This window comes from Halichoeres trimaculatus, unplaced genomic scaffold, assembly GCF_033239565.1.
Source record: "Halichoeres trimaculatus isolate MK-OKI-2021-1 unplaced genomic scaffold, fHalTri1.1 fHalTri1_scaffold_14, whole genome shotgun sequence".
NCBI classification, from domain to species: Eukaryota; Metazoa; Chordata; class Actinopteri; order Labriformes; family Labridae; genus Halichoeres; species Halichoeres trimaculatus.
The window spans coordinates 12,076,454-12,101,840 of record NW_027437192.1 but is presented as its reverse complement, the minus strand read 5'-3'; the positions used below and the strand labels follow the sequence as shown (position 1 = coordinate 12,101,840).

The 25,387-nt window shown below is 41.1% G+C and overlaps 1 protein-coding gene across 5 annotated transcripts in view; it reads right to left on the bottom strand.

The window, feature by feature from the left end:
- The window catches only part of LOC141803459 (RNA-binding motif, single-stranded-interacting protein 3), a 372,997-nt gene that overhangs the window by 250,713 nt on the left and 96,897 nt on the right, over nt 1-25,387 (bottom strand). For 3 of the 5 annotated variants that reach the window (XM_074687516.1, XM_074687517.1, XM_074687518.1), the window contains exon 1: nt 16,712-18,061. The exons of the other annotated variants lie outside the window; for them this stretch is intronic. In XM_074687516.1, the coding sequence (XP_074543617.1) occupies nt 16,712-16,786 (75 nt within the window). In that variant the 5' untranslated portion in view covers nt 16,787-18,061. Of the gene's footprint in view, nt 1-16,711; nt 18,062-25,387 lie in introns of those variants that run through there. 5 annotated transcript variants of the gene reach the window in all.

Here is a 25,387-nt window from a genome sequence, read left to right as displayed (position 1 = left end):
AACTCTGACACTTGGCAGGATACGATTTCAAGCTAACTGACTTTAACTATATTGCAGATACTTTGGCCCAATTACTAACTTTAAAGGATTCAAAATTCACAAGATTGAGGTTTTCTTTTGATCTGTTTGCGGTTTATTAGACTGAATTTCTTATTTTACGGGAATAACATTCCTTTTCATCCTTCTCTTGAAGTGGTGAGCAGGGAAAATTGAGATTCTACATGACAGCTTCTTCAGATTTTGATGTAACTGTACTTAAACAAAACACACAACTGCAAATTCATTCTTTGATGCTTTTTAATAGTTTTGGCCATACTTACTTCAAATTGAAAGATCTCTATGAAGGGATCAATAAATGTGAGTCCCATTATTTCATTAAAAGGCAAAAATGGATAAGAATTTGGGTTCTGTGCACCTGAAACACAAGTAAAAGGTCTCTCATGAAGCCTTGTTTATACTTCTGCATTGACCCAACACAGTTGTTGATGTAATTGCGAGCACTACACAGTTGTTTACTGATGTGTATCATCTCCATACTATGTAGAGCGGCTGTTTCCTGTTCAGCAAAGTTTTCTGCATGTTTTTTCAGAACAATTCAGGTTAGTTTTCGGCATTTGAAAAGTCTGGGCTAAGAGTGTAAAATATTAAATTGATTAAAAAATAAAGTCAATTTAAAGCTACAATGAGGCTTTTTTGGTTGTTATGAAAAAGGCTGAAATTAATTCAGAAACTTTGTTGTGACCGAGGAAACCATGCAAAACTTTGTTGATAAGATTTAACGGTTCCAAATTATCCTTTTTTTACACCTAACCTCAGATAGGGGGTAGGTGTCAGTTGACAGAACTGAAACTTTGTTCATATTTTCCAGTTTGTATTAACAGTAAGTTGTACATTTGTCTGTTAAAACTTCTGATATATGTACAGAACAACAAGAGCAAAGCAATAAATGTATCATCTGGTCCACAGGGGGCGCAAAAAGTGTACAGTCCAAGAGTTTCTCACAGGAGCTTTAAGTTCAAACACAAAAAGTTGTTTAAAAGGGACGCACTGCAAAAAAACTGAAATCTTATTAAGTGTTTTTGTCTTATTTTAAACAACAACAAGTAAAAAAAAACCTACCAATGGAACAACAAAAATTTGCATGAAAGTAGTTTTCTTGTTCCATTGGCAGATTTTTTTACTTGTTACATGCGAATAAGACCTTATTTTTGTCTTTAAATAACTTGAAATAAGACATTTTTCTGAACTGGTCAGGTGAATGTGGCTTATATTAAGTCTAAAAAGACATTTTCTACTGAAAATAAGACAAAAACACTTTAAAAGATTTCCATTGTTTTTTCAGTGTGGCTCGGGTTAAAAAAAATCTATTCTAAGGATGTTTTAAAAGAATCCTGCATTAGCATCAATCAACTCTTTATTTTATTTTTTTGTGGGTGTAGGCTGCCTTTTTTGGTGCGTGGCCATGCTGTTAGAGCTCAACATGACCTAATGCATAAAACTGACAAAAAAACGACCCCAGTTGTAACAGATTGGGGTACATTTAAAGTCTAAATGGTCATTTATAAAAGCTTTATGATCCTGGAGGGCGCATAAAGTACTGCTTTTAGTTCCTGCATGAGAAAAGCTCGTAAGTCCTGCAGTTGATTACGCAGAGATACGAGGTTTGAATGTGACGGCAGTGGAGGGATGGAGGGAGGCAGGCTGGCAGGCTGGATCAGTCAGTCAGGGTGACCTCATGTGTTTGGCACCGGGAATGCCTATCAGGTTTCCCTCTGTGCAGATTCCAACTCACTCACTCCACACCAGCCCCGGGACTCAGCCCCCCCCCCCCCCCCCCCCCCCCCCCCCCCCGAGGCTTGTGTGTGTGTGCGTACGTGCGTGTAAGTGTGTGTGTTTATGTGGAGGGGTAGGTGGGGAGGGGTGTAATTGCATGTCTGTGTGTGAGAGAGCGAATGAGATAGAGGTAGAGAGATAAATTATAGGAGATAAATTATTTAGATCTACCATGGAAGAGAGACAGAGCAGGAGGTTGACTTGTGTGTCACTCCCCTTCGGTGAACTCATTGAACCCATCAGGACTCCCACCCTTCCTCTTCCCCCACCCCCCACCTCCCACCTCCTTCCTCGATGATAAACGTCCGGCTCTCTCATGTTTCCTCGCAGGCTGTTATGTATGCACATGATAATGTGGGTCATTGCGTATGTTAAGGTTACAACAGTGCATGAAACTTTTCTCACATGCTTCAGTCTGCACGAGGAGTCATATGCTTTACAAAGAGGAAAAAAAGATACAAGTTTTGAAGAACTCAAATATTTTGAATAAATACATTTACAACATGTTAGCCTCAAAAAATGTATAAATAATAGATGGCAAAACTTGCAGAATTAGAAAAAATTTAAATATGGTTGATGCTGGGGTTAAAACTAAAGATTTGAAATCAGAGACAGAATTACTCAAAAAGTTAAAGATCTATATGACGAACACTTCATTCTTGACATTATACTTTCTTAACCATGTTAAGAAATGTTATGTTAAAGTTTGATGAAGTCCTAAACTGCAACTGCAAAACAGGAAATCTTTATTTCCTTATAGTTTACATTGACATATGAAATGCTTGGCCATCAAATGCACCACTTAAGGCATCAGCAGTAAGAAACAGTGAAAATTACATTATCAAGTTTGGAAAATAGATTTTTAAATACACTTTGAGATAGTATTTCAAAAAATTAACTTACTTCATCAGAACACTTGAATAACTTCTAGGAAGGTAAATTATTTAATACTTGTCATGTTTTTGTGGTTGCATCATTTGACAATTGAATAGGACTGATTATTTAATTGGTTAAAAATGGTCGAAATGTCAAATGAAATTTTATGACACCAACATCAATGAAAAGCATACATCTGAACAAACATGTTTTAACAAGTCTAAAACATATTTTTGATACCAACCCTTATTTGTCACTTTTCCACGTACAGCACAGTAGTAAAAGTACGGCATAACAGAAAATGCATTCTGAATGGTCAGTGAAGTATTGCTTGTGAGATGATGCAAATTATGAAGAACGGAGCGTCATTAAGAAGCTAACGTACTTAATACTGCAAAGCAAAATCAAAGCATAGCACACAATGTATGCTCCACAATAAAAAAGTAGAAGGCAGATAATGCAACTCTTGATAGATTGACCACCTGTCCAAGGTGTACCCCAACTTGCACCAAATTACACCTGTAAGAGGCTCTAGCCCTCTGTAACGCCAATTGAGAAAAGTGGTAAAGATAATGTAAGGCTGGATGATGTTTGATGTAAAGTGAGCATCACATAGCATATAATGTATATAATACACTAGGTTGTCCATTGGAGAAAGTCTTAATTTCATAAAACAGATCATGTATAATGCAAACTAAACAAAGAGGTGCGAGGAAGATCATGTATCCTGCTCGGTGAGAAAGGTTTGCTACAGAATGGAATCTTATTGTGCACAGATTAAGGTCTTGCATGGCTCATAACGTATAATGTGAAGTAAATGGTACTTTACGTTGTAGATTATGTACACTGCACTGTACATGAGGTACAAGAGGATCTTTGTAGGACACAAAATAAATAACTGCATTGCAGAAAGAGTATAACTCTAAGTTAATAAAATCTAGCCTAGCAGGTAATGTATACCTAGATATATTCTGCTCTGTAAATAAACTTCTCTAATGAGGTGGATGTTTTGTGCATAATAGAATAAAGGTATTGCCTTGTTGATAGTATATTATATAAAATTGTAGTATATAATAATGTACAAAGAATAAAGTATTGCATGGACAATAATGTTTAAAAAGATGTAAATAAAGTAAAGCATATAACAGAGTATTTACAGCAAAATAGAATTAAAGTCCAAATAAAAGTCAGTACAGAGAGGACTTAAATGAACTTGTCAGAGATAATTTATAGTAATTGGGTGAATTTTGGAGTTTAATTGAAACAGATTCTTTTTGCTACAGCATACTTGCATCCCAAAGAAAAAGTGTTGGTTTCCCCGACAATCACCTTATTTGACCCACTGGCCAACTAAGAGCAGCGTAAGCCCACACTGTTGGCCTCTATCACTATGGCAACAATGCAACACACTCTGCCAGCCATCCCTTAATAAAGCCTGAACAGGCTCAGAGACTTCCCATTTCACACAAACCACGGTGGCAGCCACTTTGCAGTCACACCAGCTGAGAAATGTACAACTTCAGGCAAACACACACAAACTCACTCGCACATTGGTTTAACAGATGTGACATGCTAGTTAGCGCTGCTATACATCTACCATGAGAGCCGAGCGGCCTCCGTAACCCTTGAGTAAGGGAATGATGAGTAGGGAAGGGGGCCGGCTGCTGCAGCTCTAGCTGGCTGTTAAACTGCTATCTATGAGCAAACAGATCAGCAGATCATCAGCGCTCCACATCAACTCTGCACAACTAGGGCACGGAGTTCCTAAACATTTCAGAGAAAGCAAACGCCAACAGACGTCTTAACGAGTTCACCGGGGCCTGCGGTGGAGGACGTTGCCTTGCCGTTCCATGAGTGTTTATACAATGTTCCCAGGAAGGCGGGGTAATGTCAGCTTAGTGATTAATTGCAGGCTCAAAGTGCTGAGGACACAGAATCTGCTGTGAATGGCGCCGACTGCAGCTCCTACAAGGGTTTATTGCTTTATCGGCTGAATCCTAATGTGACCCTCTTCCTTTCGCTATGTCTAATTGTTCCACCAGTGTGAGTACATCTGAAATATTCAGCAAGGTGTGAAGGTGGTTAATTGCCCAATGTAGTTAAAGTAAAGAAAGATTCCAATTTTTCCCATCAATAGCCTGAATGTAGAAAAAGCGTTTTCAGGGGGCTTGATACAGATCTCTGTGGGTTGCCTAAAGTTCCATATACAGCATGATTCCACTCAATATGTTGCGGGAAACACAACATATGGCGATTACACAAGCATGCAGCTGTTGTTTTTTGGGGCTAGAGATAAATAATGGATACAAGTCCTCCATGGGGTGCTCAAGACGGCTAATGAGAGAGAGGAGGCAGATAGGGAATTAGCAACCGACTGTTTTTCAAAGCCACTGTTTTCTAACATTTTCATAAGAGCCCAAGGACAAAAAAATAAAAATTAAAAAACAGGATGGAAACATCAGTACTGGAAAGGTACTCAAATGCTAACATTTGCATTTATTCAAAACTTGTGCAGGGAATATTGTGCATATTTAAATACAGGCACATAAAAAGTCTGGCTTGAACGCATGAGAAAACGTTGATTCCTGGGTGCATTTCCTTTCTCACACACTCTGCGCCTCTTTCTCTCTCAAATGGGGGTGCGTTTAATAATTTAGGGTAGCAGAAGAGATAGCATTAGCCTCAGCGTAGATTGAACAGAGGGGAGCTTGTGTTCTGCATCAAACCCTTCAATAGGTTTGTCATTTTTCAGATATTCATGTGCTACACACTGAAGCCGTACCCTCTGTGTGTGTGCACAGAGGGGTGTCTGCAAGGCGACATGATTAACTATTGAAAAGAGAGAAAACCGGCATCTTGCTCTGAGACCACATATCATAATGACACTTTTTAATTCTGTTGCCAATGGCTGTTTATGTGCTACTAATTACTGGTGAAGAATAATAATCTCTCCTCCAATTGGACTCTATCACGCCGAGGGCTTTCTCCTCGTCTCTGCTTTCCATTTATCCTGTTTTGAGGCTCCGCTGGCTTGGCTTGCTCTCTGCATCAGTGTCCTTGCAATCTAATTCATGCCGCCTACCTGTCCCGCTCAGTGTTTTTCCATACCCTGAGTAATGCACGCACATTGTGGCTTCAGAAGCGTCTGCAGCAGTGGAAAGGTCTGCCAGGCAAACCCATTCAGGCAAAATCTGAGAGGGTGGCTTGAGTCATTTAACTCAAATAAAGCCGGGAGAAAGGCCTGTTTGCTCTTGGTAATCCCCCACTTGCTCGACAAGGCTTCGCAAGGTTCATCTGCTGCGCTAAATTGGTGCACGTATCCTTATTTGTATAGGAGCTCATTGTGCCTGGGTGTGTGAGGGGGGAATCTGACAGGACTGGCAGCTATTCAAGCCCTCATGCCTATTTGCTTATCCTCATTCATGGCAGAATTGGCTTTTTCCGGAGCCATTTTTCAAGCTATGCGTGACACGGTATTTTCTCTGAGCCTGCCTCTACTAATGCAGCTGTGTCGAGTAAATATTGCAGAGCAGCCAGTGTATGTGTTTCGAGGAGGGGGGACCTAGGCCTCCTACAGTAATCACAGTGGAAAGGCTACACAGCCATTTGCATGTCTGTGGCCGGTGTCTCCTCCGGTTTCCACGTCTAAACATCTAGGTGAAATCACCAGGTCATTGCTTCGAGCAGCCACAATGGAAATTAAACGCTAATTTTTCATAGTGAGATGCACATGGGCAACGGATTTTTTTTGTCAGACTGTGACGTCATTAAGTAAATAAAAGCCCTTTGTGAAAAATGAGATTGTTGATTGTTCCCTTTTGTCCCCCCACAGGTGGTTTCCTTCCTACCTCCTCCTAGCCCTTAATTTTCTGGTGCTTAAGAAAAGAACTTCAAATTAAGTTTTCTACTTATAGAAAAGTGATTCAAGACTTTCCAGGAAAATAATAGCACTATCGCCTGTTCGACTGTTTTGAGTATGAAGTCATCTTTAATAGGCCTTCTTATTATGCTAGAATTTACTTGATTACAGGGCAGGCCACAAATAATTATAAACCAGAGGATCTAAAAACCCCAAAAATGATGACACACTTGCAAGTGCATTTTCTGATTTCTTTTGGGCACATATTTAGGATCTGAAAGGCTAAATTGTATCAGTATGACTTCTCAGGTAAGACGACCCCATTTGGACAAATTTTGAGTACTGTTTTTTATTGCATTTTTTTGGTCAGATTTGTTTTGGTCAAGTATACCAGTTTCCTTAATGTTTCAACAGATATTGAAATATTAGTCTTCACAGAAAGTTGCTCTGAGAGCTGCCACAGTGAATGTGTCAAGATTGCCAATGATAACTGCTGTTCTATAGCAGCAAGAGGAAGCAGATTCTTGATCATTTATCATTTTGTGTTAGCAAAGAATGACAGGTTTGTGCTACCAAGAGTGTTATAGTACCCAAAGCTGCCACAATACTGAAAATTTGACCTTATTTTCAAGAAAAACTCCATGCAGTATAAGAATTATGCCATTATCAAGCCTCATTCATTGCCATACCTTTATTCATTATTCCTAATGCTACATAAAAACACATCACAATGACATTTTTCTTCAACTTTTGCCAAATATTTGTTTTATTGACCTGATATTGAATACATCATGATGTAACTTTTCTTCACCTTGTGTTTTTGAGCTCACAAGCTTTTATTCTGATAATCTTATGATGGTTTTCAAAGGTTTGCGGAGGAGGAACCGTAAAACTTAGCAATATCAAGCAGCCATATTCTAGACAGAAACACTCCCCTGTACAACCCTCCTGAAGAAAATGTAAAAAAAAAAAAAAAAAAAAAAAGTCATACCGCAAGTTTTCTATTGATGGAGAAGCATGGCGGCGCAAGATGGTGGCCTCCATAAACAGGGGACCTGCTGCTATGAGCTGAGGGTGGTTAGATTTTATGTATGAGTAGCTGTGCCTCATTCGAACTGTTCAAAAACAAAACGAAATTTATATCAAGGTGATCATACACAAATTTAAACACGCATAAACATACTTATCAACATTTTATTCAATTTCTGCTGGAGTACCAGAAGCTATTGCATCATTTGATGCATAATGCTGATGAGCTCCGCCATGGGGGTTGTGTTCCCCCTTTTCAAGAAACTATTCCACAGCATTTTATTTGCTACACATTTTGATTTTCTAAAAGTTAGCTAAATTTCAGACCTCACTTATCACTCAGCCAGCCTTAGCCTTGCAAGCAACTAGCCACCAGGGATCTGCTCAGATTAATAACATGACCCTGCTGTAAGACCCACAAGACTAAAAAGTAGAATTGATAAACTCAAGTGTTGATCATTTTTAAGTTTTGCAAAATGTGGAACTGGGTTATTTATTGAACAGGTTTAGATCCCCTGTTCTAAGCTAGTGGTAAATGGCTACATCTGTTAAAACAAATTTATGGAAGTATTTTTCAAGTATGGAACTGGATCAGTATTTATAATTTAATAGGTTGCAGGATTTGAGGTATTTGGACCAGTGATGGAAAGAATAATCAATATTAATCATATTAAAGGGTGAATATATAAATCTGGCTTCACCTCCCTCATATGCCCTCAGACAGGAAGGTGAAAAAGGCAACTCTGCTGCAGCAGGAGCCATGTGGAGATCCTCTGGTGCACTGCTCCTCAAAGTGTACGCAGCAGCCACTCGTTAAAAATGCAGGAGCAATTACTCCGACTGAGTCTGAGTCAGTGAACGCCACCGAGCCGAACTGCCGTCTCCTCCCACCACCCTTCCACTGCCGCCGCGGATACACTGGCAACCCGAGCATTCTCCATGTGAACAGGCATCCCAGAGGTAGGGCAGCAGACGCAGCAGACACCCAAAGCTTGGGTTACAGTAGAACAACAAAAGCCCTTCTCTGCTTGTCTGCCTGTCTGTCTCTCACGAGGTGCAGTTACTTCCCCCTCCCTCGCCCCTCTCCAGCACGTGACCTGCAGGCTGACATCCTTCATCAGCAGCTCAGTGTCCTGTCCTGACCTGACTCCTCTCCTGCCCTCTCTTTTCCTCCAAATGCAGCCCAAAAAGGACATGATCTCTCGCTTGGTGAAGTTCAGCAGAATTGCATCAATTTGCATCTCTCTTGATTGGAGGATAGACAGCGGCTCAGGATTAAATCAAACTTGTATAAAATGTATTTAGTTGTTCACATAAGACAGGTGGTGTTTGCTATTTCTGTTCAGAGGATGGAAAAAATACCCAGACAGAAGTATTGAACCACACTCTGAGAGGATTCATTCTTATTCAGAGGTATTATTTGGTATCTATTGAGCAGAAACAGGGGCCAACAGAAGTTTCAACAAAGTTTGTAATCCCTTTATCTCTTTTTCAACAAAGTTGATAATCCCCGACCAAACTTACTCAGTCAAATGTATTCCCTTCAGTTGAAAAATATTGACTATAACGTTGCCAAAGAGATGTTAGGCAAAGATTCAACTCAGGGCTAACAATTACAATTGTTTTAATATTTACCACACTCACAAAGCACACACTCACCGCAAATGACAAAAGGTTTAACGTGTGTTTGACTTGTGTTATAGCCCATATGTTCTTTTTTATGTTAATTTAGACGGTATGTGCTAAAGACTATACACAGGAGGTGGCTCATGTCATCCTGCACAGATGGCAGGACACCATGCCCAGCAGACAGCAGGGGCTCCCGGAAATAGAGGTGGAGGCACGCAAAAGCAACGGATGACGGGGAAGAGTAATTACAAAGAGGGGACAACATGAAAGAGAATTTAAAGATGAAGGGAAGCAAGGAATAGGAGCAAGAAAGATTGATTTGAGCAAAAGTGAGGAGGGTACATAAGCAGCCAAAGATGAAAAAGGACAAAATTCTAAGGTGGTGCCCCATCGTCCTCAGAGGGAGAAAGGGGGTTGCAGAAAATAGAGCATGAAAAGGCCAGACTAGACCCGGCCAGAGTGACACAGGAGGGAAACATAGTGCCAGAGGAGACAGCTCCAGGCTGATACTTTGTTACTGAAGGAACACAAGCAAAAGGAAAAATGTTTGTAGAGTCCTGCAGCGTTGGTGGGTTTGAAGGGCATGTCATGTGTCGCCTTTTATCTGACTTTAAATCTGAGGCAACATAGTTCCTGTCTCTCTTCATGTTGAGTGCAGTTTCCTCTCTGTGGGAACAAAAAAAACAGACTTCAAATGTTTCGTTTTAGTGCCTCATAAGGAAAAGCTCCACTTCCTGAATCACAGAAATGCTAATGCGGTGAAAAGTGTTTGCAAATTCAAGTTACGCCTAAGGCCACCTACGGTTAAAAGTTAACATCCTCAATTTAGTTGATGCAAAATGATCCAAGTAAGGTATTTTTGTGTCTGTGTGCCTCTGAAAAACGGTCAAGAATCAGTGACTTAACCCAGCTTCTTCAGCTAAGAGGAAACTTGTCCTTCTCACTCCACCAACTACCTCCCCATACGCCCCGTTACATCAAACTGGTTAGATTTCCTCTCTGCTGCAGCACAGGCTAAAGGCGCCTGTTATCTCCAGATGGTCCGGGAAGGAGAGTTCAGAGACAAGAGTCCCCCGGGCAAGAACTCCACCATGGAGAACATCATTTTATATTTCATGCATTTATCTTAGATGCCTTTTTCCATGGCAACCTCCAGTGAGGGAGCAGGTTCTTTATTTTATGTCTTGCTCAAGGACAGTTCAATGGAGGAGAAAATCTGGGCTGATTCTAATACCCTCAGTTCAAACAGAGACCACACATTGGATTTGTCCTAAACATAGATGTCCATCCATATGATATATAAAATATAACCCTCAGGGAGACAGGATTTTGCAAAAATCTTTTTTTTTTTTTTTTCACATTGGTATTGGTATCCAGTTCACGTCTGTATTAGTATCAGTATGGAATGGTATCACATCGCAATATATCAGTATCGGTGCTGGAATTAGAATCTGTATCTATATTCGTATCAGTATCTGTGTTTGTATGGAATTTTACCATATTGCACTGCAATGTATTGAATCAGTATTGGTATCACTATTGGGACTGGAATTAGAATCTGTGTATATGTTGCTCTCCGTACCTGAAATAGTATCAGTTTCTGTGTCTGTATGGAATGGTGTCATATTGCATTGCGTTGCATTGTACTGTATTGTATTGTATCAGTATTGGTATCAGCATTGGGACTGGAATTAGTATTCATATCTTTACCGGTCTCAGTATTTATATTAGTATCAGTATCTGTGTCCAAATGGCATTGTATTAGTACTGAAGTTTCTGTCTCTGAGTCGGTGTCAGCAACTGTATTGTATCATATTGTATCATACTGGTATTGGTAATGGCCTTGTTACTGGAGTTAGATTATTTGCCTATATGATTTTAAGTATCAGTATTTTAACAGTACCTGTATCTATACAGGTTTAAGTATCAGTATTGGACCTGGTTTAAACAATTAGTGCATTTCTGTTTACACCACACTCTCATGTTTGATACTTTCCTTTCTTGTGGACAAATCAAGACAATTTTCTCAAAGCACCTCACCTCCTTCTGCAACTGCTTTTACACAATATTGCTTCATTTGAATTGTATTGGTTCAGTTAATTAGATATTTCAGAGCTCAGCATCACTGTAAATGAGGCAAACCTCATTGATTTTTGAGGTGATGATGATAACCAGGCATTTTCTCTAGTGTTATTAAACATCCAACAACTGCCTGGTGGTATGAGTAGAAGTAAACCCATGACATATTTGATCAAGTTAATATCTTTATCCTTGGATTTTAAAAACTCCAGTAAAGGGAGATGCTCACTTGACAACCTTGTGGATGTGTTGGCTCCCGTCCACATTTGGGGTATGGGGGCCATTTGGGGCCATGTGGTAGGGTTGGTAGTGTCAGCAATGGCAAGCCTTGAGGATTGCATGAATAGAGCCTGGGTCTTTCATTACTTTGCCTATTCGTCGATGACTGTAGGGATATATCAAATGACATTTTTTTGTCAACAATACTTAACTGATTAGCAAAGTGTTACCATGTCAGGTTTTGAATCTCAAAATCAAAGCTCACTGCCGTAACTGTAGTAGACTACAAATTGGGACATCAACTCTTTTTGACATCATAGTTCTTGTCCATTCCCCACAGGTTCGGCTTTTCTGCACAAATATCTGTTCCAGGGCACACATTACCAACTCTCAGGGCGTGTTTCTTATTCTGTTTTTTAGAGACACAGCCAGAAAAAGTACTGTATTGTCTTTATTTTTTATCCTTGGCCTTTGGGTGAAATAGACATTGTTGGGAGAGCACTCTGGTAAAGCAGCGGTAATGAGATGTAGACGGCAGCATGCAGAAGCCCAGCTCCCGTCACCCAGCTCTGTGGCTTGTGAGAGGTTTCGGGGAAGCAGTAATGCACACACAACCTCTAATGCATGGGTGTGCGGACAGGGCTGAGCTGTCAGTTGATAGATGAGAAGGGTTAAGAGTACCCCCCTAATGTAGTGTGTGTCCGTGTGTGCATGTACACACTGGCTACAGCAAATAAATGGAGTTGTCAGCCCCACTGACTGACAGTTACACGAGGAGGGACTGTACTGCTGCACAAAGCCGTTGGCATATAGATAAAAAGCCGAGGAATTAGTTGATTAATGATGCACAAGCCTCCTGACCACGGGAGGTGAGGGATCGGGAAAACACGCACACAAAGAAAAAGGGATATCTTCCTAAAGAGCCTAATTTGAGCTAGCTAAGAGAGAGTGCATGATGGGTTGAGATTTACAGCAAGGCGGGGACAGTATTTTGTTTCGGGCAGTCAGTCGTGAAGCACGTATCAAGAATTACAAGTGGGGAAATGAGTTATGCCACCCCTGTCTTAGTGCTAATAAGAACATATCGTCCCCCGCCTGGAAATAGAGCCGTGCTTTGGTAAATGTAATATAAGAAGTGTATCTTTCCAGCCCTAAAAGCCCTTGATAAACTCTTCAAAGCAGATCCACATCAGCGGAGACAGAGGGGACTAAGCTTCTAGCTGAATTTTACGCCACTGATAACTGATTCCATGAAAGACTTTGAAAACCGGTCCTTTTTTTGTACCGCCTTTGATTCTGCTTGCTCTCCATGTCTATGTATATCTGTCTTTTCCTTGTTGTCTCTGTGCCGCCTGTTCTCCACAGAAGGATTTAGATGGCTCTGTTGTTATTTCTGTAGCACAATGGATCACCCCGTGCAACGTAACTGAACCCTTTTTCCTCGCTTTTAAGTGCACAACATCCATCCACTGCATCTTGCCTTCCTTTTCTTAAATGCAAACCACCTTTTTTTCCTCTGGTTCTTCCTCTGCTTCCAAAGAATTAGGCAGAGTGTACACGGTGACCGTAGCAAAGCCAGTCACAGATCCTCTCAAAGGGCTGCATTGACTGGTGTTTACTTAAGACCAGGGACATTAGCAGCTGCTAAATCAGCCTCAATCCGCCCCTCTTGGCCTCTCAGGTTCTCCATGTACTCCTCTGACTGTGACAAACTCCTGCACGCTCCCAGATCTCAAACACTCTAAAAGTGCATCGTTGTGTGTTTTTGTGCTCTTTGCTCAAGTGAAGGATGAGTGACATTAAGCAGGTAATAACCTCACCTCTCAGTGTTGAAGCAGGACCCAGGAACAGCTGTGTCAGGTAACTTGTTTGCATACAGTTGTAGCAACAGTAAAGCACAGTAAATTTTCCCAACAGAGCCAGAATTTACTGCAGGCATTCAACTCAAATTATCAGTAATTTGAGACTTCCTTGAGAGAGTTGTGTGTAATGATGAAACAGGAAGCTGAAAAAGCCTATCATTGGGAGAAAATGAGGTACAATGCACGCCAAGACAAGCAGGCACTTAGCACACGCATTCAGTTTCAATTCATATTCTTTCCTAAACACTATCATGAAATAACAATAATTGATCAGTGAGCTGTAATTGCTCTTGTGGGCGATGGGAGGGAACAGGCCACAGCGAGGCGTTTTACTGTAATTTTCCCATTTATGATGCGCGTCTATTACCTATCATTAAAGTTGAATGCGGAGCAAGCTGTGAACAGCACTGAACATCAAACTGGCAGAGAAAGACAGAGGCTGGATGAAGGCCGAATTTCAGCAAATGACTCCACAGACTGATCAGCTGGGGAATAGACAGAAATAGGGCCTTTAAAGGATCCTCTCATCAAAGCAGCATCCTGCCAGCTTCCCCCCAGCCATAACCTCATATAAAAAACCACACACACACACACAAACACACACAAACTGACATGCTGATGTGCACACACAACCACACAGATGCACAAATCCTCTTTCGGGGATCAATAATTCAGCTAAAGAGAAGCACATGCTACGCCCCGCTGCACTAATCAATAGAAAGCCAAATGTTATTGTTTCATCTCATTCTCTGACTTTCACATTCTAATCTGGGCTGACTAGCAATATGCTGGACAGCATCACAGACCTCCATTAAATTAGAATATAATACAGGCACACAAAGGGGATAAATGGACCCCGAGTGCCGAGGGGGGCCTCGCTTTATCCAGCCTGCCATTACAACAACGTTAGCTCAGTTCTTTACTATACAGTCCTTAACCAAGCACAGATGCTCTATAAATTTTCTATGCATAGAATCTCAAATATGTGTCATAAAATGGAGGCGAGAAAAAGAGAATGGCAACACTTTGGTATGAGTTATGCACCGCTCCCCCTTCTTATCCCCACAGTATATTTATGCCCCCCACGCAACCACCACCAGCATGCATGTCTCTGGGGAGAATGAAGCCATATCTTAAGAATGCAGTAACAAAACTGCTCAAGGAGACCTGTGTGATTTGACATTGATGCTTCAATCTGAGGTACGGTGCAAAAAGAAAAGATCCCTGAGTTGAATGCATGGTGCATACGTGTGAGCTGTGTGTGATTTTCTGTTTTCTGTGGGGTGGACCTGCCAGTTTAAACCCATCTGTCTTCTGTGTAATCAAGCTATCAATGATCACGATAAAGACCGTGCGATAGCCCTCCACCACATCGCCCAACTCGCAGGCGTCCCTTTCTTCAACTGACCCCTCCTCTTGTGGTTATCATATCAACATGTGAGGCCGCTGGCAACACTAAATAACCATGAAAATGAATACGGGGGTTGGCTGCTGATTTGAACACGGAAATGTATGCTCCCCCCTTCCTCACCACAGTGGGTCTCGTTTGCATGACACTGGACCCCAGCGACTTGCTCAAGGATACATCAATCGCTGACGGTGGCAAGATCGGATCTGCGCTGACCTTGGGAGTGAACTGCAGCACTGGAGAAGGAGGCAGGGGGCCTGTTGCAACCGAGCGGAGAGGCAGAAGGAGAGACGAGGAGAGGAGGGAAGAGAATACGTTGGGTTGGGGGGGTAGAAAAAGTGGACATACGGGGAGAAGGGGGGGGCATATCTTGATGGAGAGGCCCCAGAGATGAGCAGCTCTGAGATATGAGATGGGGGAGGCAGAGGAGAGGATGGGGGGTAGAGGGGAAGCCATATGGCAGCAGCACAAATGTATTAAACTATAAATCAGGGGGAGAGCGGGTGGACTGCCAGGTGGAGCTGCATGCAGGTTCTCATAGCTCCACATGGAAAAGGATGAAAACATCAGCGGCGTTTTTCTTCATCTAATTCATTCACTGCAATTGTTCTAACAATTATTCTGACTTATTTTTCGTGTTGTAAATCGGGGAAATTTGTAACATTTGAACTTTAATTCCACAGGCTGAGTACCACTGGAGGATGTTCAAAACGACTGCCAATAAAACAGAGTTTTGGACCAGATACCAAAACAATACTTTAATCCATACTTTTCATCTTGGGGAAAATACAAAAAAAAAGGCTTTTGCTCAATGTTTCAGGTTTTCAAACGAAACTTTGCTTGGATGAAAAACAAAGTAAAGTAAGAAAGTGTGCCAATCAAGATGAAAAAAAAACAAGTTGAAACATTAGAAACCAAGCCAGCTCCAAGTGCTGACAAGGTTGGACAGTCAATGCTAAAAGCAGGTTTGAGTTTACATCCATGGCGATGTAATCAAATGACTGCTGTCCATCCTGTCAATACAGGTAGACATATGTTACACTTGTTGTGAAAGAACAACAAAGTGATTCCAAAAAGGCTCCTGTTTTTATCCCCTGATGAGGTCTGGGGAGTGCACCCAGCCAGGGTCCTGGCAGCCATCAGGGCTCAGTCCTGGGCTCCCGTCCCAGAGGCACTGATGCATACTACAGCCAGAGCAAACACGGGCAGCCGTCCTCATGCCTGCTCTGTCTGAACCAGACTGATGATCAACATGGAAAAAAAAAGGCAGGGGGGGTCATAACCTGTTTGTCCCCTCATTGTGGAGGCACAAAAAAGACTTTGAAGAGGGATTAGCAAGATCATAATGAAACGATTAATTTGTCTCTTTGTAAAAGTGGCGTTGATGGCAGTCATTCAGATCACAAACACTTTATTAGTTAATTGAATCTGGAGGCTAATTCAGCCCTTTGTGTAACATATGACAGCACAAAGAGAGTGGTCAGTCAGTTTAAATAGCTGAACAAAAAGCCTCTGACTCTATGATACAGAACATCTGATACCGTTTCACTGTATCACATTAAGAGCTTACGAGTTTGCGGCTGAGAGATGGATGGAGGTGAGTGGTAACAATCTGGTAGGTTGAACTAACAGCAATCCAAAGCATCCAGCCTTGATCTCTGATCCCCCGCTCAGAGACACACTGACACACAAACACACACAAGTGCACGGTAACACAGCCATCCCAAGTCCACCTGCCATCCGAAACCATCACAAGCCAAGGCCAGCGATCCATCAAAGCCTGTCTCCACTCAAGGATGAGAGGGGGATGAAGGGGAGGAGAGGAGGTTGGGGGTGAGGGGTGAGTTGGTGAGGGAGGTGTGTAGTAGTAGATGAGTAGGCTTGAGGAATGCATGAAGAGCAGAGGAGCGGGCGTACCTTGGTCTGGAGATAGTGGGGGTAGTAGTAGGTGTACTGAGGGTACATTGGCTGCTGCTCCAATCGCTTGCCCATGTAGCTGGAATCCTTAGCACTGAGGCAGGGAATGGTGACACGAGGGCGGGAGCTGCCAAGTAGCTAGCAATGTGATAGAGGCAGCGGCGGGGCTGTGCGAATCCTGTCTTGGCTGTCCACACCGCTGTGCCACTAGCTGGATCTCCAGGGAGAAGGTTGGGTATGCAGTCTGGACAGCAGCTGGGAGAAGGTCTTCCTCTGATGGGGGGGGAAGCCGACGTGGAGTGGATGTCTCTGGATCAATGCAAATATTTCCACAAGTGCTTGAACCAAGAGTAGCGTGTCCGTGTGATGCCGGTATCTGGGAGTAACGCGCGATAAGGGTGAGGTAGAGGAAGAAAAGGGGAAGAGAAGAGGTGCAGGTGGCAGTAGCTCTGGCAGTCCTGTGAATTTTGGAAAACGGGAAAGGAAGAGGAGGAGGAGGAGAGGAAGAAGGAAAGGGATGGCAAGGAAAAACGGGAGAGGATGTATAGGATCACTTCTCTATTTGGAGCCGTTTTGGTCCAGTCTTTCGCCTGGGCTTTAACCTGCCTCCCTCTCAAACTGGATCTGACTCTCTCTCACTGCCCCTGTCTCTGTTTCTCTCTTACACACACACACACACACACATACACACTCTGTGCCTCCCTCTCTCTCCTCTGTAGTCTGATCCGATGGTGGCTGCGTGCTGTCCTGTTTGACAGAGGGGGAGATATCTTCAGCACCGGTGGCCGACAGATGCACTTTGTTGCACGGAGCAGAATCACAACAAGAGAGCCGATCACAGCAGAGCAGAAAGCAATCTCAGTCTGAAGCGGCAGAGCCAGCAAGAGGGCAGATTATGATCCCAGTTTCTAAATGATGTGGCACAAGCGTGTATCTAAAAATCCACTGGTTGGTTAGTCCAGATAGGAGACGAGTGAAAAAAAAGCAGTGACTGAGTCCCAGGTGCCCAGTAGAGGAGTCCCTCGTTTGCGATCCTCCCTCTTCCTGCTCTTGTAAAATGTGTTCCTTATTCCGTCCTTGGCTATCTCGCTCCTGTAAGCAGCCTGCTTCGTCCTCTTTCCCTCTGTCACACAGTTGCTCTCTCTCTTGTGTGTTTTCTCCACCACTCAGCCTCTCTCTCTCTCTTCTTCTCCTCCACACTGACAGGGCGGTAGGTAAAAGGGGGCTCGTCCGAGGCTTGCGAGCGGAGCAGACTGCCTCCTCCTTCCACAAGCCCAGCCGGTAGGAGGGTCTTGAGCAGCTCTGTGCGCGAGAGAGAGGGAACCCAGACACAGACCAGCGGGCTGCAGCGTTTCCACAACCTGGGAGAACGCAGGGAAATAGGAGGAGAGGAGCACAGGGAGACGAGAGGGGGATGGCGTCAACGCAAGCAGTCGATTCCCCCTGCTGGCTGCACATGGAGCTACCGCCTGGAACACTCTGTGTGTCCTCAAGCAAACACTTAACAAAGTAGGCTGATTTATTCATTAAACCAGTACAAGTGGATAACCCATTTTTAGGGTTAGCTTTTAATAACTTCATCTCTGTGTTTATAGGAGTGTCTACTGCAAATCCTTTGGTGATTAAGACTTTATTAAGAACATCTTGTCTCTACTTATGTGCAGAAACTTCAATGAATCCCTTGTCTTAAAACAAAGGATTTGAAGACTGGTATTGTCAATGCTGTTTTCTAGATAAATTCAGACATACTAACACTGGAAAAATTAAAATTAAAATGGTGTAAACTTGTTGCATACCCATACAACCTGGCACCTGTTGTCTTAAAACAGACAATAAATAAAACCTCAATAGAGTTTAATATAAACTAGAAAGCACTCAGAGAGCACAGACCTCCACCAAGCATATTATGACTATCACGCAACACTTAAGTCCTACTTTAATGTTATACTCCCTTTCAGCAGACTGTCTGAAACAAACAAAAAATCCAGGATCTAGACAGTGACCTGGATCTCTGTTTGTTACTTTTTGAGTTACGTTGTTCACAGACAAACTCTCCCAAAAACATAACCTCCTTGGCGGAGGTAACTAGATAAACTTACATCTTTAAACAGAATTTTACCTTTAATTTATATTAAAAAAAATTATGCTCCAATATGTTGCAAACATTGTTGCATGTCTTCTTGTCACATTTCTTAAAATTAGATTGTCTCAAGACAAGAAACCTATCATTTTATTTTACACCATTTGCAGATTTTTATTTATTTATTTATTTATTTTTAACTTTCGACAAGAAATTCAGGTTTCATTTTTTTTTTTTAATATCTTAAGATAAGACATTCTTTTGAACTTGTTAGGTGAATTCGGTTCATATTAAGCCTGATTTGATGATTTTTACTCAAACTACCTCTTGCTTTAATTTGTGGGGATAATTAATGAAAATGCATCAGTTTGTTTAATTTGCTAACTTGCAGCAGGGTTGCCAACTTAGCAACCTTTTTCTATGAAACAACTACCAAGTTTGGAGATTTTTACGTGAAAGGACATATCACACTCTTCTCAACAAATAGTGGGTGCTGCTGTGGGCCCCTCCCTCATTCCAAAACACTCACAGGAGGACAAGTCCTCTTCACTCACACAGCATCTGCGACACCCTCTCAGCAGCAGCCTTAGCAGGCAACTGCTTGAAAATGAATTGCGCATTTTGGCATGTTCCAACCTGGATAAAAGAGTTGTTATTTTGATATTTGAAAAAAAAAAAAAAGAATCTTCAGAAGAATGTTCATTCATGGTTTAAAACTTATTTTATCGTCCTATGACATTATTCCTATCTTACAGTTCATGGCAATTACATGAAAAAGGGAAATTACTCTAAAAGGTGAAGGGTGATGAAGTCATTTCGCCACTTCTAGGACAGCCAATAGCTACTTTCTTTAAAGAAGAGTTTGGAACACTTTGTGCATTTACAAGCAGCCTCAAAAAGCAAACTATGAGCCTAATCAGTGCAAGATCACAATATTGAAATGCATGTTAACAGCTTTATCAAGGCGAGTCATGCTTTGACCGATTTCAGACAAAGCATGACTCACCTTGATAATGCAATTGCTATCAAACTATTCGACAAGTCTATGTACACCTTGGAGTTCAGCCGGAAGAGGAAGTAGGTGGCCACAATAAATAGGGTTACTGTGCTCATACAGTCTATAGCTCAAACACAACAAACATGACAAAAACTTACATAAAAACACAACTTTACTTTCTCTTCAAAACCAGTTTGATAGCTTCACTTATCAAAAAAGGACACAGTGCCACCTACTGAAGCGGAGTGAGACGTCCCAGCCAGAAGTTCCATTCTCTTTTTCTGCAAGTATATGCACATTAACATATTGACTGACTTACTGAATACTCTCGAAACATTGTACATCTCCCTCCTGTTAGGCCCTACTTTGTGTTGGATTTTTAAAGTGAAATGAAGAGGCTGGTACTCACTCATTTTCATTGCTGGGACAACTTAGAATAACACTCGTACACTGACAAGATTTCCTCTCACAGTTCACCATGAGATCATATAAGAGCTTGTCCATCAGGTGACTTTAAGTACTAGATGTTAGCTTTTCATAATGCTAGTGTCTGCTGTCATCTTGCCTGCATTACAGCAAAGCAGAACAATAAAAAAAACTGTAAACTATTATTTAGTATTACATTTTTACCCAGTGTGCCAGTGTGGCTCAGCAGGGCAAATGTTGGCAGACAGCATACCCATGTTACACCATACATTAATGCATTCCTACCTTTAAATGACCATGACCAAGAGTAATTGATTGGCTTATAACAAGTAACCGCAACCACATCTGTACATTACAAACATATGCATGAGAAATCCAGCTCTCAGAACAGGCATAAAACCACATGCATGCAAAATTTCACGTGATCTAACTTACTCTCAGGCCACGAGTTCAGCAGCCTCATTCTTACTTAATTAGCAAATCATCTTGGTTTTCATTTAAGCGACCTGATACAAGTCCAGCAGGAAACTGCAGCCAAAAACTACAGCATGAAACCACTGGACTGAAAACAATTACATTCTAGATGTGAGAGTTTGATGAGTTTCGTTTTGTGTTTCATTGGTTACACATGAGAGCATTACACAAGAAAACCCACGAGGCTGGTGTCTCCTTCTCAGACAATCACAACCTAATTACAGAATTTTAGAGCAGCACTCAAGAAGTCAGCTCAGCTCACCTCAGAGTATACTGGTAATTATTATTGTTGCATCAATATGGATTGCAATGTGAGTTTGGAAATACTAAAATGTTTATAGGACGTATTGAGGAGTAATTGGTCTCCCGTCTGGTTTGGTGCAAACGACCCATGTTTTTTGTGAGATAAAGGTATTGGTCCTTCATAAGCAGAAAAATTGAATGAATTCTTGCAATCGAAACCAGAACAAGGCATGGAGAGAAATAACAGAAGAAAATAAACTCATATCACCACCTGTGTCTGTCTGAACCTGATATTATTGATTACCAGATTAACAGCCTCTGGATCAACTCAACACCCCGACTCTCAACATGTGGGTCAGGGCAAAGACAGTGTGACAAACAAAAGCTGATGGAGTAACAGAAGGAGAGATAAAGAGGGAGATATATTGTTTAAAAAAAAGTGCCTGGATGAGGCACAGAGGCAGGAAAGATCCATACGTCTTTATAACGCTGTGTGTCTAATGAGTGACCATGTGAAGTCCTCTCTCTGTTTCAGGAATACAGCTCATCATTTCTACTTTTACTTAGACATGCTGAGATCCTGTAAAAAAAAAAAAAAAAAAAATGAAGATGAAAGTTTCTGTCTAAATTTCAGCTTAGATTTTAGACGTGAAAGAAAACATTCATTCTGCTGCAAATGATCTTTTTACTAAAAAAAAGGATAAACAAATAAATTGACATGTGGTTGAATAGTGAGTTTGAACAGTATTTATTTTTCTCACAGGCTGTATATAGAGTGAACAGCGTGGTTCCACCATTTACCACTGTATGGTTTTGAAGCCAAATTACCCCCGTCACAGGCGCAGCCATTGGCAGCCATTGTGCAGCCAGAGTCTGCGCAGTGGAGACTGTGAGGGACTCTAAGAGAATCTGAATGGAGCTGGAGCCTGGAGACATTTTTTTTCTTTCGAGAGTCTAATCACTTCTTGACTACCTCTGGCATACTTTACAATCCCCCAAAAAATACACAAGAACGGCGGCTGTCAATCATAGTTAAACACAACATAAACCCTTGTTTTAACCTTGTATAATTAATGAAAACGTAACTTTTCAAAAAAAAAAAAAGGACTTGAATACAAGGCAGGCAAATTATATCTTCAAATCACCACAACAATCGGGCATTAGAAACATTTCTACGAGGTGTATCAGTTTTTTTAAGTTTGACCACAGCCCATCTGGAATGACTGGGGAGACAGGTTTTTTGACCTATACTGCAGCCAGTCACGAGGAGGAGCAGTTTTTGTGGCGACCTCACTTCAAGCCGAGCAAGGTGATGTCCATTTTTTTTTTACAGTCTATGATTTTTCATGTGTTGATTTATTTTTATTTTTTTTTTAAGTTTTGATGTTCAGTGGTGCCTCGACTTATGTGTTTGACGTGTTGGTCGGAACTTGAATTACTTGTATGTCAAAACTGTTTTCCCCATTGAAATGGATTGAAATGTCATTAATCTGTTCTGAACCCACCCAAAAAAAAAACATTTTTTTTGTTTAAGTTTTAAATAAGAAGAATGTACTTATAAATAAGACATAGTGTATGAAAGAAATACAATAGGATGTACTGTAATAATTTGTTTTTTTTATGTATAATGTACAGCATTTACGTTGAAGATGCTGACAGAGATGAAGGAGAAAGGTTGAGCTAAATAAGCAAATCTTGTGTTTTTGTCACACTTTCCTCACTTCCATCTGCAGGGGTTGTCAGATAAAAACCTGTCCAATGAGGTCTGTTTTCTCCTCCTTATCAGAATGTTTTTAAAATGAGTTAGGTAGGTGTCTTTTAACAGCGCCATTGCACACCCAGTTTCAACTTTTCTTTGGTTGTTTCTTTTGAATAAAGTCTGAAAGTTTTGCCAAATAACTTCAAGCACAAATAGGAGCACAACACAGATGCTTCCACTGTGAGCTGAGCATTTAAGGTGACCGAGTTAGACATGGGATGCTGGGCGGATGTTGCGTTGTGAACTGTGGCATTTGATCTCTGCAGCTGGCAAATTTTCTCAACTCAAAGCAAAGTATCAGCCAAAAGATGGCTTGTGTCTGGAAAAGCTTGGGCCATTCATGAGTCAAGGTACCACTGTAGGGGTTCCTACTTTAATGCAGCCATTTACCCCCATTTGTGTCTGTTTGGACAGCAAATAATAGCATAAGATGTGGACAAATTTCTTTCTACATTTAGAAATTATAACCCTTTTTTTCTGCTATTATAGCATTCTAATGTATTTAAGCAGAAGTATTATTAAATGATAGTAAGAAGAAAGAAAATTCAGATTTCAACTTGAAAATGTATAAACAAAGAAAAGTAGACACTGAAACCTTTGCTCATTGGAAGTTCAAGCTGAAACACTTGAAATTATGCAAATTAACTCCTGTTTAAACTCTAACCTGATGAACTTTTTCTCAAGTTTATTCAAATGAGTCGACCCAGCATGGAAACACAAGAGAGCTCCATTTCAGAGACATCGGTCAGCTTCAACCATAAATATTCATCCGGCAAACCATTAAGAATTAAGAGCAGAGAATTGAGACTTGACTCTGGAAACTAAAGAAGTTGACCTTCGACCCCAGAGACAACACTGGAAACTACCACGAGGACCAGCTGATGTGAACTTTCAGCCTCGAGCCATGAGTGGGTCAAGGTTAGTTTATAAAGGCAATTTGTGATAATGTGACAGGAGAGCAGAACTGAGCAGCGTGCGTAGAGAAATGTTGTCATTGTTTTGCTAACTGTGGAGCCAGACCTTGAAGACAGGATGTGTGTGAGTGTGTGTTTTTTTCCCTTGTAGTGATGAAGAGCTGGAGGGTGAATCAGCGGTGCTGACGTCACAGTAAGACAATCTGCAGCTTTTTTACACAGGGAGCGGGGAGGAATGGGTGCTTTCATCTCTTTTATTATAACTTATTCAAAACCTTTAATAAAAACACCCACAGATAAAGCTTAGTTCTGCAAATTGTACAAATTTCCTCTTCATAAAACTTAGATTTTTCTAAAAGAAGTGCATCAGAAATGCAGATTAGAAATGATTTCTACCTTCATTTTTACTGTTTCAGAACAAGGCACTCTGTGGCAGGCGGTTTTTAAAGTGCATTCAATGTTATTCACAGTTGATTTGTCAGTGCATTTGTCAAGATGAAGCTAAAACTGTACCTCTCTGCTTTTTCAAATATTTAAAAACGCACTCTGAGAAATATCTGCTTATACCCTGCAGCCGGGTCTGTCAAACATTTTCATAAAACAAAGCCAGAGCCATCTGCTGCTCCTCTGTTCTCAGGTCCTCTGCTGCCTGATTCACTTTCTAAATTGAGAGCACTACAAGTGAGTCATTCGCAGGACTTTAAAATAGAGGAAGAGGAGACAGCTGAGGGTGTATAATGACTCTGAAGGTGTTAAGTAGTTATGATTGCTTTTAAAAGAATCAGACGAGGCCAGAAAGCGTCAGTATGTTCACAGTGTGGCATCTGGTCAGAGGAAGATTAAGAGTCTTCTTTATTCCACTTATCATCCGTGTGTGGATTCCTTCTTTTCAAATGAGTTTCTAAAGTTACATTAAAGCTATATCTGTGACGATGTATCTTTAAGAAATACTGAAATAACACTTCAGTTCTTTAACATCAGCTCCACATCATGACATTTTGATCCTCGTCCAAGCCGAGAACTGGCTTTAAGTTTCTCCCAAACACAAAAAATGACACAATGTTCCCATTCAGGGAGAATTCCTAGAAAGTTCAGATCCACTGAGCCCAAACAAGCGCTCCCCTCCCAAAAAAAGACAATGTGACCTTTTCTTCTTCATCCTTCCCTTTTTCTTTCATGTCTTCTTTATCTTTTTCTACTTCTATTGTTTTTTGTCCTCCTTTTCTTTTTCTTCCAAATCTTCTATTCTTGTTTTTTTTTCTTCCTCGACTTTGCGATTTTACCTTATTTTCTTTTTCTCTTTACTTTTTCTCTCTTCCTGTCTTCCTCTCTTTCTCTTTTCTTTATCCGCCTCTTCCTTCCTTTTCCATATCCTCTTTACTTCCTTCACCCTATTTCCTTCATTTCCATTTCCATCTTTCTTCTTTACCTTTAACTTCTCTGACCTCCTTTCCTTGTCTTTATCCTCTTTCCTTAACCCTTTCTTTGTCTGCTTTTCTTTTTTCACTACCTCTTTGTCCTGTCTCCCTGTTTTTAGTTGTCTTTATCTTCCCTTTACCGCTTTTCTTGTTTCTTTTTTTCTTTCTTTTGTGTCTGTACCGTCCTTTCTTTCTGTCTTTCTGTCTTTCTTTCTTTCTTTCTTTCTTTTTTTCTTTCTTTTGTGTCTACACCATCCTTTCTTTCTGTCTTTTTTCTTTCTGTCTTTCTTTCTTTCTTTCTTTCTTTCTTTCTTTCTGGCTTTCTTTCTTTTGTGTCTAAACCGTCCTTTCTTTCTGTCTTTTTT